Raw genomic sequence first — 15855 nt, 5'->3', positions numbered from 1 at the left:
AGGTAACAATGTCACCACCGATAAATCTACTATAATTGATTATTTCAATAAGCATTTTTCTACGGCTGGCCATGCTTTCCACCTGGCTACCCCTACCCCGGCCAACAGCTCAGCACCCCCTGCAGCAACTTGCCCAAACCCCCCCACCCGCTTCTCCTTCACCCAAATCCAGACAGCTGATGTTCTGAAAGAGCTGCAAAATCTGGATCCCTACAAATCAGCTGGGCTAGACAAGCTGGACCCTCTAGCCTGTTCAACCTCTCTTTCGTATCAGCTGAGATCCCCAAAGATTGGAAATCTACCACAGTCATCCCCGTCTTCAAAGGGGGAGACACTCTAGACCCAAACTGTTATTGACCTATATCCATCCTGCCCTGCCTTTCTAAAATCTTTGAAAGCCAAGTTAACAAACAGATCACCAACCATTTTGAATCCCACCGTACCTTCTCCACTATGCAATCTGGTTTCTGAGCTGGTCATGGGTGCACCTCAGCCATGCTCAAGGTCCTAAATGATATCATAACCAGCATCGATAAAAGACAGTACTGCGCAGCCGTCTTCATCGACCTGGCCAAGGCTTTCGGCTCTGTCAATCACCGCATTCTTATCGGCAGACTCAATGGCCTTGGTGAACCAGGCGAGGCAGACATTTGAGAAGCCAACTACTTCTCAGATAGAGTTCAGTGTGTCAAATCGGAGGGCCTGTTGTCCAGACCTCTGGCAGTCTCTATGGGGGTGCCACAGGGTTTAATTTTCGGGCCGACTGTTTTCTCTGTATATATCAATGATGTCGCTCTTGCTGCTGGTGATTCTCTGATCCACCTCTACGCAGACGACACCATTCTGTATACATCTGGCCCTTCTTGTACACTGTGTTAAAACCTCCAAACAAGCTTCAATGCCATACAACACTCCTTCCGTGGCCTACAACTGCTTTTAAATACTAGTAAAAACTAAATGCATGCTCTTCAACCAATTGCTGCCCGCACCCGCCCACCCAACAAGCATCACTATTCTGGACGGTTATGACTTAGAATATGTGGACAATTACAAATACCTAGGTGTCTGGTTAGACTGTAAACTCTCCTTCCAGACTCACATTAAGCATCTCCAGTCCAAAATTAAATCTAAAATCGGCTTCCTATTTTGCAACAAAGCCTCCTTCACTTATGCTGCCAAACTTACCCTCGTAAAACTGACTATCCTACCGATCCTTGACTTCGGCGATGTAATTTACAAAATAGCCTCCAACACTCTACTCAGAAAACTGGATGTAGTCTATCACAGTGCCATCTGTTTTGTCACCAAAGCCCCATATACTACCCACCACTGCAACCTGTATGCTCTCTTTGGCTGGCACTCACTACATATGGTTCCAGGTCATCTATAAGTCTTTGCTAGGTAAAGCCCCATCTTATCTCAGCTCACTGGTCACCATAGCAGCACCCACCTGTAGCACGCGCTCCAGCAGGTATATTTTACTGGTCATCCCCAAAGCCAACACTTCATTTGGCCATCTTTCCTTACAGTTCTCTGCTGCCAATGACTGGAACGAATTGCAAAAATCACTGAAGCTGAAGTCTTATATCTACCTCTCTAACTTTAAGCATCAGCTGTCAGAGCAGCTTACTGATCACTGTACCTGTACACAGCCAATCTGTAAATAGCACACCCTACTACCTCATACCCATATTGTTATGTATCCTCTGGCTCTTTTGCACCCTGGTGTCTCTACTTGCACATCATCATCTGCACATCTATCACTCCAGTGTTAATGTTAAATTTGAATTATTTTGCCTCTATGGCCTATTTATTGCCTTACTCTTCTACATTTGCACACACTGTACATAGATGATTCTATTGTGTTATTGACTAAGTTTGTTTATGTGTAACTCTGTGTTGTTTTTGTCACACTACTTTGCTTTATCTTGACCAGGTCGCAGTTGTAAATGAGAACTTGTTCTCAACTGGCCTACCTTGTTAAATAAATCTTGGGGGGGGGAATTACATTCTCCAGCAGGTGCCATTTTTTCTGCTCACCAAGCGAAACGTTTTTGTATGGAGGTCAATGAGAGTGTCGAATTTGGTTAACAAAAAATATAATGGCTTATTTGCTACGTGTAGCTTATTTGATCGAATATACGTTTCGTAATGATTAGGCTGTTACATGTGTTCTGATATTAGTAGGACACGTGACATGCCGGCAACCTTTATTAAAAACACTATAGCGGAATTGTGCCTGGTCGTCTATAGTTACCACAGCCACAAAGTTATAAACCCCGCTCATTTCTACAATTTATTTTCTTAATATGTTATTTGAAATCTAACCTTAACCACACTGCTAACTTGATGCCTACCCCTAACCTTAAATTGAGTCCAAAAAGCTCATTTTAATTTTCATGCATTTTTATAGGCCATTTATCATGTGCCTGTTTACACACGTCTCTGCCCGCATTGGCTAGAATGGTCCCGTATGATGTTGCCTCCTCCAGACCGCATTCCATTTGTTAAGACATTTATTTTCATTTTTAGAGACGTTATTAATGGCTAATCTGTTTTTGACAATCCTCGGCCACTTATCCGTTTCCGGGTCACGAGTGAGGTTGATTGCAGTGAGAGCTCGTGTTGTGACTTTCAGCAACTTCGTGTTTGAAATGGCCCTGTTCTGCAAAACCGCAGCACTGCTATTGAAGCCAGGAGCTCTCTCCTCCACGCTCTCTATCGCTCGTCAGTACAGTGCCGGTAAGAGGTTACTGTTAATTTCATTTTTAGAAAAGCAGTGCTTTTTTTTGTCATGGACAATGTCATGGAGCTAGTTAACGTTACGTCATTACATGTGCGACGCTTGATGTTTTGCGGATGGATCCTAGAGACGTCCCTGGTTGAGGTTAAAGGGATATTTCACGATATACTTCCCCGAGTTATATGAACTCGTGGATACCTGGTTTATGCCTCTGCGTGCAATTTGAAGGATGTTGCTATGTAGTGCAAGCACTATTGCTAAATAGCGTTAGCCCAATGACTACGCAAATGGTAGTTAGCATTGTCTTGCAAAACGACCTCTTAACTTCCTTCATACTGCACACAGAGACATACAAATGGCAATCCACGGGTTCTTCTGCCTTCGGGGAAGTAGATAAAGGGCATCATTGCCAAAATCCCGATGTATACCTTTTTGAGTTTACCGTTTAGAGTAGGGACATTTCTTTGCATATTGGCAGAGGAAGAGGCGCCCTAAAATCTGTCAGCGTGAGATAAATCCTCTTTTATATATAGGTGTCTACGAGAGAGTGTCGAATTAGGTGATGTTCATTTGATCGAATAGAAGTTTCGTAATGTACTGATATAAGTGGAGGCACTTGGCTTTCCTGTCTCAGATCTGACTGCCTACCAAATCTGACTGACAGACAGTCTTGCCGATAGATGCACACGGCGATGAGTGGCTTAATGTAACCACACCCCCAAGTAGGGTACTCCAGTTATTCCCATATAATTAGCCTAATTGTGGCGTCGTCCTAAACAAACTACTGATACATTTTGTCGTGTCATTAAACGTTTTCGGCAGCCTCACGTGTCGCTATAAGCATACTTCGCTGTCACAACAACAAATTATTTGCATGATACTTATTCTGCCACTAATTTGTTACACGACCAGCTAACACTGTCTGTAAAGCTGCCGCATTATATTTCCGTCACTGTTTGTTTACCCCCGGTTTTAGTTCATCCCGATCTATTCGGTAGTCTTGGATATGGATATGTCGTAACTACTTCCAGTCTTTGCCTGCCCTTGAACTGTCTAGGTATTTAGAAAAGTTGATTCTTGTTAGCTTGCCTATTTGTCCTTTCAATTTGCCAGATGCCAGCTGGGGAGACTACCCTACCAAATGGTCCAATGTTGCCTATGGCAATGTATGCACCTACTTGGTGGAATCTCCAGGTTTACATAAGTATCCAAATGCAATAGAATATTATAGCTTCTGTTTGGAGGTATACAGGTCACTAGTCTGTACTACAAGCTAACTAGCAAGCATTATTCAATACACATAGCTAATTAATTACAAACAAGGGTTAGCGACGTAAGCCTGATGTACACTACACAATTTTGGCATTGATTTAGCTGTCCCAGACAAGTTTTTTTGAGATCAGAGACAAAATGAGTGACGGCGCCCCAGCCGTCACTAATGCTCGTTTAATGTGAGCCATTTAGAGACTCAATCTGAGGGCTACCCATCCGGTCCCAGATGTCCTGATCATTTCAGACATGCTTGAGTTTATCGGCACAAAATCTGCAATACTCTTGTAGTATGAGATGGGCAACGGCAAGTTTTTTGAAAACGGTGATATTCAATAGACAATGAGAGCTCGCCAGAAAAGAAGCCAGTGAGATGAGGTTGTTTCGCATCACACAGAATCTATACTCTCGAGCAGGAGCGATGACTATTAGTAGTACGCGTTTGTACTTGCCTTTAACCAAAGCCAAATTGTCATCGTTACAGCTCTGAAGTTCACAAACAATGTTATTCAATTCAAAATGTTGGCTAGATATTTCAACTCTGTATGGCAAGCGTGAATGTCTGACTGAAAACTTTTGAGGCTGCTTTGAGCCACAGCTCGTTCTAGCCACATTAACCTAATCACATCATTGTTTTCGCAAGACAGCATGGTGGTATCGAGAATCCTCATGACCAAGTGAATAATCTTGTAGTGCGACACCCCGTCTGTGCCAGATCATTTTGTCCCCCCACACCAAACGCGATCATGACACGCAGGTTAAAATATTGTAATGAAACAGCAGGGAGCAGGTCTTGAACCCTTGACCTTCGAGCCCGAGGTCTGGCGCGCTATCAACTGTGCCACAAAAGCATGCTCGTGCGGCAGTGTCGATTTCCGCGCTTATAAACCCAGGGTCGTTACACTATCAAAACAAACTCTGAACCAATTACATTAATTTGGGGACAAGTCGAAAAGCATTAAACATTTATGGCAATTTAGCTAGCTAGCTTGCACTTGCTAGCTAATTTGTCCTATTTAGCTAGCTTGCTGTTGCTAGCTAATTTGTCCTGGGATATAACGTAAACTCACCCCATTCCGTACAAATGTGCATAACCGTGACATTCAAACGAGGCTACAAAGAAAACTAATGGGACTGTGTTGACTTCAAAATCGGGGGTGTGAACTAGGTTTCTATTCAAGCGTTGATCGACATGGTAATGGCTCTATAGTATTGGAGAAAAGTTGAAAAAAACGGGCACTCCGTTACATTGGTGAAAAACGGACACTCCGTTACATTGGGACGTGTCATGTCGTAACGTACAGCACGCATAAAGCAACTATTTCTGTCTTACAATATCTCTCCACCAGGTGTAGCACTTCTCTCATTCTTTAAAAACAAGAAATGGACAGTGACAGGGGTAAAGGGGGATACCTAGTCCTTTTTTGCATCATCATTGCATGCGATCATCATTCTCAAAGCTGCTGTTTATTTCTAAGATCACTTTAGCACCGCCCTAAAAACCTGATAAAATTTGACACAAACCTTCAAAGGTATGTATGACACATTATATAAACTCTTTATAGTGTTTTATTTACATTTTAGAGGCGACAAGGTGATAAGTTGGACAGATTGAGTGAAAAAAAGCAATTTTCCCACACATCTCTCCTTCTCACTATCACGCATTAGTTTCGCTTCCCCACCCGCCATTTTTAAAAAGACCCGACGGGGCTCATTGCCTGCTTGAATTATTCAGAAACGGGCAGTGTTTAGGTCATGTAATTGATTTCTATTGGAAAGGGGAGAAATTGTGCTTTACACTAGTATTGACATTACAGTTGATCTGGAAGTATTATGTTTTTGGGGTGCTAAAATAAGGGCAATTGTATGGACCAAGGCGATGTACAAGTTTACGTGAGTTTGTTGAACATTGAGTTGTGATTTTATCTGAAATGTACAAGGTCCTCTACTCCGACAATTAAACCACACATAAAACGGTCAACTGAATCGTTTATAGTCATCTCTCCTTCTTCTAGGCTTTTTCTTCTCTTTCCTTTATATTGCGATTGGCAACTTTCATAAATTAGGTGCATTACCGCCGCTACTATAAACCAATGAGGGCATGGGAGAGGCAGGACTTGCAGCGCGATATGCGTCATAAATAGAACTGACTTCTATTTTAGCCCTTGGCAACGCTGGCGTGGGTGCAATAATTGAATAATATAGATTTTAAATTTATTTTGCAACTCTCTCGCACGCAACGTGAGTGGTGTAGTCACCCTGTTAGTGTGCACAACACTAAGTTGGCAAGACAAAAAAACTACAGGAAAGATGGTTGTTTAATGTGAGAGGCTCAGCGATGTTAGGATTTTGAACGTTTTGTAGTGTACACCAGGCATTACCGGTGATGAAGTGCTTCGGGGACACAAATGTATCGAGTAACCCGGAGCACACATCTTTCCATCATCATCGTGGTGTAATAGCCTGAAACCATGAGGTTCATCTAACCTAGTCCTCTCACATAACTCTGCCCCATAGTTAATGTTGCTACAATGAATCCGTGTACGCGAGAAGGTTGGACAGAAGAGGGGGTTTTCTCATTTGGGCAAGTACTCTCTCCTTCGTTACCCGGAAACCGATAAGTGGTCGAGGAGTGTGCCAAAACGATAGTAGGCAAATGGAAGTGTCTTCCCCTCCTCGAAAGCCACCTTTCATCGAGGATACTCATGTGTATCCTACCATGGAAAAGTTAGACTGCTCTATCAAATCATAGACTTAATTATAACATAACACACAGAAATACGAGCCTTTGGTCATTAATATGGTAGAATTTGGAAACTATCATTTCGAATACAAAACGTTTATTATTTCAGTGAAATACGGAACCGTTAGGGATGCCACCCGTTAGATAAAATACCTAAGTCTAAATATTCGTTACAATGCACAAACTTCAATGTTATGTCATAATTACGTAAAATTCTAGCAAATTAGTTCTCAATGAGCCAGGCGGCCCAAACTGTTGCATATACCCTGACTCTGTGTGCAATGAACGCAAGAGAAGTGACACAGTTTCACCTGGTTAATATTGCCTGCTAACCTGGATTTCTTTTAGCTAAATATGCAGGTTTAAAAATATATACTTCTGTGTATTGATTTTAAAAAGGCATTGGTGTTTATGGTTAGGTACAGTCGTCCAACGATTGTGCTTTTTTCCGCAAATGTGCTTTTGTTAAATCATCCCCCAGCGTTGCGTCGATTATATGCCATGCAGGACACACTAGATAAACTAGTAATATCATCAACCATGTGTAGTTAACTAGTGATTATGATTTATCTTATAAAAAACAATCAGTTTAATGCTAGCTAGCAACTTACCTTGGCTTCTACTGCATTCGCGTAACAGGCAGTCTCCTTGTGGAGTGCAACGAGAGGTAGGTAGTTATAGCGTTGGACTAGTTAACTGTAAGGTTGCAAGATTGGTTCCCCCGAGCTGACAATGTGAAAATCTGTTGTTCTGTCCCTGAACAAGGCAGTTAACCCACCGTTCCTAGGCCGTCATTGAAAATAAGAACGTGTTCTTACCTGACTTGCCTAGTTAAATAAAATAAAAAAATCGGCGCCCAAAATTACCGATTTCCGATTGTTATGAAAACCTGAAATTGGCCCTAATTATCCGGCCATTCCGATTAATCGGTCGACCTCTAGTTTCAATACTTGTTCTCAACTTGCGCCGGGTGGTGTGCTACCCGGGAATGGGTCCTCTTCCTTTGTGGGCAAAGAAAGGGAAGAGCAAGAGAGAGGTGAGTCAAACATTGCCTGGTATCATTTTTGACCTCTGATCAAAGTGCTTATCATACTCACTCCAGTTTTTCTAAGGTCTACAGTCGTGGCCAAAAGTTTTGAGAATGACACAAATATTAATTCCCACAAAGTTTGCTTGCTTCAGTGTCTTTAGATATTTTTGTCAGATGTTACTATAGAATACGGAAGTATAATTACAAGCATGTCAAAAGTGTCTAAGGCATTTATCGACAATTACATGAAGTTGATGCAAAGAGTCAATATTTGCAGTGTTGACCCTTCTTTTTCAAGACCTCTGCAATCCACCCTGGCATGCTGTCAATTAATTTCTGGGCCACATCGTGACTGATGGCAGCCAATTCTTGCATAATCAATGCTTGGAGTTTGTCAGAATTTGTGGGTTTTTGTTTGTCCACCCGCCTTTTGAGGATTGACCACAAGTTCTCAATGGGATTAAGGTCTGGGGAGTTTCCTGGCCATTGACCCAAAATATCAATGTTTTGTTCCCCGAGCCACTTAGTTATCACTTTTGCCTTATGGCAAGGTGCTCCATCATGCTGGAAAAGGCACTGTTCCTGGATGGTTGGGAGAAGTTGCTCTCGGAGGATGTGTTGGTACCATTCTTTATTCATGGCTGTGTTCTTAGGCAAAATTGTGAGTGAGCCCACAGAGCAACCCAACACATGAATGGTCTCAGGATGCTTTACTGTTGGCATGACACAGGACTGTCTTCTCCGGACAAGCTTTTTTCTGTATTCCCCAAACAATCGGAAAAGGGATTCAGAGAAAATGACTTTACCCCAGTCCTCATCAGTCCAATCCCTGTACCATTTGCAGAATATCAGTCTGTCCCTGATGTTTTTCCTGGAAAGTAGTGGCTTCTTTGCTGCCCTTCTTGACACCAGGCCATACTCCAAAAGTCTTCGCCTCACTGTGTGTGCAGATGCACTCACACCTTCCTGCTGCCATTCCTGAGCAAGCTCTGTACTGATGGTGCCCCGATCCCGCAGCTGAATCAACTTTAGGAGACAGTCCTGGCGCTTGCTGGACTTTCTTGGGCACTTTGAAGCTTTCTTCACAACAATTGAACCACTCTCCTTGAAGTTCTTGATGATCTGATAAATGGTTCATTTAGGTGCAATCTTACTGGCAGCAATATCCTTGCCTGAGAAGCCCTTTTTGTGCAAAGCAATGATGACGGAACGTGTTTCCTTGCAGGTAACCATGGTTAACATAGGAAGAACAATGATTCTAAGCACCACCCTCCTTTTGAAGCTTCCAGTTTGTTATTCGAACACAATCAGCATGACAGAGTGATCTCCAGCCTTGTCATCGTCAACACTCACACCTGTGTAAATGAGAGAATAACTGACATGTCAGCTGGTCCTTTTGTAGCAGGGCTGAAATGCAGTGGAAATGTTTTGGGAGGGTTTCAGTTCATTTGCATGGCAAAGAGGGACTTTGCAATTAATCTGATCACTCTTCATAACATTCTGGAGTATATGCAAATTGCCATCATACTATTTTTTTTAAATATCTTTATTTAATCTTTATTTAACTAGGCAAGTCAGGTAAGAACACATTCTTATTTTCAATGACGGCCTAGGAACGGTGGGTTAACTGCCTTGTTCAGGGGCAGAACGACAGATTTTCACATTGTCAGCTCGGGGGATCCAATCTTGCAACCTTACAGTTAACTAGTCCAACGCAATAACGACCTGCCTCTGTCTCGTTTTACTCCACAAGGAGACTGCCTGTTACGCGAATGCAGTAAGCCAAGGTAAGTTGCTAGCTAGCATTAAACTTATCTTTATAAAAAAACAATCAATCATAATCACTAGTTAACTACACATGTTTGATGATATTACTAGATATTATCTAGCGTGTCCTGCGTTGCATAGAATCTGACTGAGCATACAAGCATCTAAGTATCTGACTGAGCGGTGGTAGGCAGAAGCAGGTGCGTAAACATTCATACAAACAGCACTTTCGGGCGTTTTGCCAGCAGCTCTTCATTGTGCGTCAAGCATTGCACTGTTTATGACTTCAAGCCTATCAACTCCCGAGATGAGGCTCGTGTAACCGAAGTGAAATGGCTAGCTAGTTAGCACGCGCTAATTGCCGTTGTGTTGCTGGCTCGAGCCCAGGGAGGAGCGAGGAGAGGGACGGAAGCTATACTGTTTCACTCGCAATACTAAAGTGCCTATAAGAACATCCAATAGTCAAAGGTTAATGAAATACAAATGGTATGGAGGGAAATAGTCCTATAATTCCTATAATAACTACAACCTAAAACTTCTTACCTGGGAATATTGAAGACTCATGTTAAAAGGAACCACCAGCTGTCATATGTTCTGAGCAAGGAACTGAAACGTTAGCTTTCTTACATAGCACATATTGCACTTTTACTTTCTTCTCCAACACTTTGTTTTTGCATTATTTAAACCAAATTGATCATGTTTCATTATTTACTTGAGGCTAAATTGATTTTATTGATGTATTATATTAAGTTAAAATAAGTGTTCATTCAGTATTGTTGTAATTGTCATTATTACAAATACCATTATTTTTTTTAAATCGGCCGATTAATCTTTTTTGGTCCTCCAATAATCAGTATCGGCGTTGAAAAATCATAATCGGTCGACCTCTAGTAACGAGGAACAGGTGGGACCAATTCCAGGTGCCAATTGGTTGCAGCACCTGGACTGGGTAGTATTAGTGTTGGATCACATGCCCCAGTTGGTGCCTGTAGAGCTGTCCATGGTGCTGACTCACCTTGGAGCCTTTAGCCCTCTGGAGCTGGCCATGGTCCTGCTCCTTTCTTTGTAGAAAATACAAGTAATATGATTACTACTGTTGCACATGTATATGGTAAATGTCAAGTTTAGGTTTTCAATATATTTTCAATAGTTTCTACATATTGGTTATTGATTTGGGCTATTTATCAAAATGTCTATTAATAGCAACCTGTGTTGGTCAGTCCACGCACTCTCAAGAATATCAGTCCACATCCTTGTTATTAGGTTTGTTCTAACCTGGCTTGCTGAGCCATCCCACCTGCATTAGTTGGAGCGAAAACCTATGCTGCATTACAGGCCGACTACATTGCAGTAGCCTGCCGGTTCTGCCAATGGCTGCATAGTTGTTTAACATATCAGCTTATCACATCATATGACAGGAATCATAACCTATTCAACCTAGTGCCCGACTGCACCATCAATGACATGCCATGCAACAATTGCTCATTGCTGCACACAGCAAGGCTGCAATGTAGTCAGCCTGGAACACCACCGTGGTCACGTTGAATGAATAATCCTCTTATTTTATTGTGTGTGTGTGTGTGTGTTTAGGTGGACAGTATGAGTACATCCTGGTGGAGAAGCGTGGAGAGAATCAGGATGTGGGCTACATCCAGTTGAACCGCCCCAAGGCTCTGAACGCTCTGTGTGATGGGCTGATGCTGGAGTTGGGAAAAGCGCTGGATGCATTCGAGGCTGATGGAACAGTGGGCGCCATCGTCCTTACTGGCAGCGACAGGGCCTTCGCAGGTGAGGGATGTGTGTGTGAACGAGAGAGAGAGCGAGAGATAAGTGTGTGCACACGCATCTTGTGTCTTACACCTGATAACTGTGTGTGTCTCAGCTGGGGCTGACATTAAGGAGATGCAGAATCGTACCTTCCAGGAGTGTTATGCCGGGAACTTCCTAGCTCACTGGAACAGAGTCTCTACCACTAGGAAACCAGTCATCGCTGCTGTCAACGGGTTCGCTGTGAGTACACACACCTCAGTCAACAGGTAGTCTGTTATAACAGTATACACTAGAGGTCTTCACGGGTCCAGACATTTGGAATGGACCGGTAGCTTTGCCACCCGGACCCGATATGCATAAATACATTAATTTGAAGTGGAGTCCCGTTCAGAATGAACTAGATGGCATTCATACCCATTTCAAAAAGTCCAGTGGAAAAACGGACCCAAACAGGCCTGTGGCCGTTTGGATCCAAGAGACAAGTTCAGATCCGAGAAAAAAAATGAATATAAAGGAAGAGAAGCGAGAGAGGGATTCCGGCGGCATGTTCCCCAATACTGTCATGCATTTCTTTATCCTTGCCAGATAGGCTACTACTGCTGTATAGATATACTGTAGGCTTACAGGAGGCTAATTCGTACATTTTCGATCAGAATATTTCTTTAGAAAGATAAACAAACATATTGTTAGATTATAGAACTACTGGTAGGCCTAAAACATTCTTCCTCACCTCAAGTTCAACTGTCGGGGGTCCGAGGGAGACTGACTCCCTTCTCCACACCACACCAAACCTTCATAAAAGTTTCTAAACTAACCTAGCGGTTCGATCATTGGGCTAGTAACCGAATGGTCACTAATTCGAATGCACGAGTCGACAAGGTGAAAAATCTGTCTGTGCTCTTACTGCTATGGCTGACCCTGTAAAACTAAACATTTCCCTGCACCTATTCGGTTTATGTGACGAAACATATTCTTCTAATATCAAAAGTAAGTAAAGCCATTGTTTAAGGCCCATTTATTATATTGTGGCAAACACATTACAGTTGGAACTTAAAGGGGAATTTCACCCTGGGGGAATCTGGGACATGGTGAAAACAGTCTAAGACTGTGAGCTGTTACGCACATAATTGCCCAGGAGGAAGGCAGGTCTGGGCTTCGTGCGCTGAATGATACACCCTATGACTGCTTCCAGTGTATTGATGGAGGTGAGATCTAAATATGCATTTAGTCCTGCTTTGTGGCATTTCCCGAAGGCTCCATGTTATACTGATCGCACTATACGTTTAATGTGCATGTAGATATGGTTCTCCTTGTTTGATAGAGCCATTGGACGTCTTTCAGCAATGTTCTTATTGGTGGATTCATTGTTAAATAAATAAAAATTCCAGCGCAATGCCAAGCATCGGCTGGAGTGGTGTTAAGCTCGCCGCCATTGGACTGGAGCTGTGGAAACATGTTCTCTGGAGTGATGAATCATGTTTCACCAACTGGCAGTCCGACGGACGAAGCTGGGTTTGGCGGATGCCGGGAGAATGCTCCCTGTCCCAATGCATAGTGCCAACTGTAAAGTTTGGTGGAGGAGGAATAATGGTCTGGGGCTGTTTTTCATAGTTCAGGCTAGGCCCCTTAGATCCAGCGAAGGGAAATCTTAACACTACGGCATACAATGACATTATATAACATATTTAACTTCTTTATAATTTTCCCCTAACCCTACCACCCCTTCCCTAATTGGAGTAAGCTTATGGACAACAAACAATACTTTCATTTCCAGGTTTCACATACTACATACATTTCACGGACAGTATATTTTACATTTAATTATCTTTTGTTTGTTTTTAGTCCCAGCCTTCAGCTACCCTGTCCTTTCTTTTACTGTCAGTGCCACAATAGTCTCAGAAATCTCAGACCTAGAGCAACACCACTGTCGGATATTTTATGGGGGGGGTGGTTGCTCTTCAGACAGAGAACTCCGAAACAATTATGATTTTGGGTAGGAGGGGGTTAAAAATAATCCCCTCGGAAACATGACGGAGGTAGACACAAGCGTATGCTTGAAACGCAAACGTCAATGGTGCAAACAAACTACTTACTTTGCGAAATACACTAATTGAAAATATCCCCTGCGAGCTCCATCTAGCTACAGTAGCTACCGGAAATATTTACGGCAGGACGTCAATGGATAGAGCTCTGGACGGGTTTTTGGCGCACGTCCCAACTCCGCCCTTTCCTCTTTTCCAAACTTACTTTATACAGGCAGACCTGTATGCTGAAACATTGGCACATTGTGGAGGTAGTCTGTATAGCGAGACCACAAGGACAGCTTGGTTTTGTGTGTGGGTTAACATTATTTCTGTGTGTGCCTCTCTCTCGCTCTATGTATTTTTCTCTAGTTGGGGGGAGGCTGTGAGCTTGCTATGATGTGTGACATCATCTTTGCTGGAGAGAAGGCTCAGTTTGGACAGCCTGAGATCCTTTTGGGAACAATCCCAGGTACCACTAATCCCTGATCTATGTGGATTGAAAATAGTTCAGTCTGTCTGTTGGTCTGTAGATTAACTGTACTCTGTGCGTAGGTGCTGGTGGTACTCAGAGACTGACAAGGGCAGTGGGGAAATCTCTCGCCATGGAGATGGTACTGACTGGAGACAGGATCACAGCACAGGAGGCTAAGCAGTCAGGTATCACACACACAAACCTCACATTATACATGCAAAGGAGGGTAAACAGTCAGGTAACTCGCGCACACACACACACACACACACACACAAAAGAGGCTAAACAGTCAGATAACACACACAAACCTCACATTATACACACAATTACCATGCTCTCTTAGGTCTGGTGAGTAAGATCTGTCCAGTAGACCAATTGGTGTCAGAAGCTATTAAATGTGGGGAGAAGATCGCTGCCAACTCCAAGATCGTGTCTGCCATGGCTAAAGAGGCCGTCAACGCAGGTTAGAGAGCTGATCTGATTTTTACATATTGAATAGACCCTTCTCTGACCCTACAATGATATGTGAGATGTTTAGATATTTCATGTTTTGTGAACTTGATTTAATTCATACATTTACATGTTTTTTTCCCTAGTCTTTTATTGCTTCAGTTGTATTGATTAATGCAAGATCTAACGTGTGTTGGTGTGTAGCCTACGAGCTGACGCTGGCTGAAGGGAATCGTCTGGAAAAGAGATTATTTCACTCTACCTTTGCCACGGTCAGTCAATCTACTGATGTTCTCTTATTCAGATCAACTGTTTTCTTAGGAAGCTCCTTCTGGCATACATGCCACGATTTCTCAGGTGTGTTCTGTGTGTACTCACTGACATTGTGTTTCCTACAACAGGAGGATCGTAAGGAGGGCATGACCGCATTTGTGGAAAAGAGAAAGGCCAATTTCAAGGACCAGTAAGAGGAGCAAACACAAAACCCAACAGACCAGGATGTGAATCTTCGATCCAAGGGTTCCTGAAGGCTGTGTCCTGACTTGATATCTTGACTCATGACTCTGATGTTGGCTTAGATGATATTTAAGTAATCTAAACTGGAGATTATTGTGAAGATCAGACTTTTACATGTAGACCTTAAATTAGGAATTAGCCCTGAATGACACCCGGACAGACAATTTAACAGATGCTCTTATCCAGAGCGATTTACTTGCCTTATCACGGTTTTATACCCTGTATGCAAACTGTTGTATGTGTATGTGTGCACTACAGTATAGTGTGTTTGTATGAAAGATGTTTTAGGTCATCGTCCATCATGGAAAAACAAATATCTTGTTGGGTGTAAATGACAGAGGCCAAGCGATATCAGTCACAACCGCTAACACACTTAGCACAGCCTTTTCACTGTCCAACAGAATCTCACATTTTCTAGAAAATTTATTTGTCCTGTGTACATTGTGCAAATAAAGCCGTAGCAAGGTATGTATCTGTCTATTTGAGTTATTCAATCGGTCACATTGTAGGCATTAAGAATAAAGCGAAAAATTCCTGTGTAAGATGCATTTTCAGTGGAGATCCATTTAGCATGCTTTTTTGTCCAGCGGTAGGTTTAATCTAGGTCCAGGAAACCAGCTCACAATGATCAGGTTTAATGTAACAATACCTTAATCTGTGTTTGGTGATAGACAGCTGTTTAGTTTGATGAAATGTCTATTGGGACATTAAAGTTAATAGATGGACGCAATGATATGATCTGTTTTCGTTTCGTTGATCTGTTTCTTTCTCGTGCAGTAACCTGAGGCAGCACAGCCTATGCCCATCATATAAAATCATTAACATGTACTATTGATTCTTACACAATAATTCAACACTAGATGGTGTTATTACACTATTCATCTGGGCAGTATTGATGCTTCACATATTGTTTTATGTTGGCTCCTTTTGATTGCAACACAAGGGGGGTAATCTCCCATGTTCTCATCTTATTTAAACAGCTACAGTAAGTCTGAGGTGGAACTGGCATAGCTTGTAGGCCCTGTAGCGTGTCCCTCCCTCAGACATTTTAAAAGAACATTGTCTAGCCAA

The 15855-nt window shown here is 42.6% G+C and overlaps 1 protein-coding gene across 1 annotated transcript; it reads left to right on the top strand.

Annotated features, from left to right (window-relative positions):
- Positions 1 to 2244: 2244 nt before the first annotated feature.
- Positions 2245 to 15252, top strand: echs1 (enoyl CoA hydratase, short chain, 1, mitochondrial). The gene is made up of 8 exons (XM_020481375.2): positions 2245 to 2742; positions 11143 to 11340; positions 11435 to 11562; positions 13716 to 13815; positions 13899 to 14003; positions 14162 to 14281; positions 14473 to 14540; positions 14670 to 15252. The coding sequence occupies exons 1-8, from the start codon at positions 2544 to 2546 to the stop codon at positions 14733 to 14735; spliced, it is 984 nt and encodes a 327-aa protein (XP_020336964.2). The 5' UTR covers positions 2245 to 2543; the 3' UTR covers positions 14736 to 15252.
- Positions 15253 to 15855: the final 603 nt, after the last annotated feature.

Source organism: Oncorhynchus kisutch, linkage group LG4 (genome assembly GCF_002021735.2).
Source record: "Oncorhynchus kisutch isolate 150728-3 linkage group LG4, Okis_V2, whole genome shotgun sequence".
NCBI lineage: Eukaryota > Metazoa > Chordata > Actinopteri > Salmoniformes > Salmonidae > Oncorhynchus > Oncorhynchus kisutch.
This window is presented reverse-complemented; position numbering and strand designations above follow the sequence as displayed.

Coding starts and splice junctions, on each gene's coding strand:
- echs1 (XM_020481375.2), top strand. CDS start 2,544: ATGGCTAATCTGTTTTTGACAATCCTCGGCCACTTATCCGTTTCCGGG. Junction 11,341..11,434: donor CAGCGACAGGGCCTTCGCAG/GTGAGGGATGTG, acceptor TGTGTGTCTCAG/CTGGGGCTGACATTAAGGAG. Junction 13,816..13,898: donor CCTTTTGGGAACAATCCCAG/GTACCACTAATC, acceptor CTCTGTGCGTAG/GTGCTGGTGGTACTCAGAGA.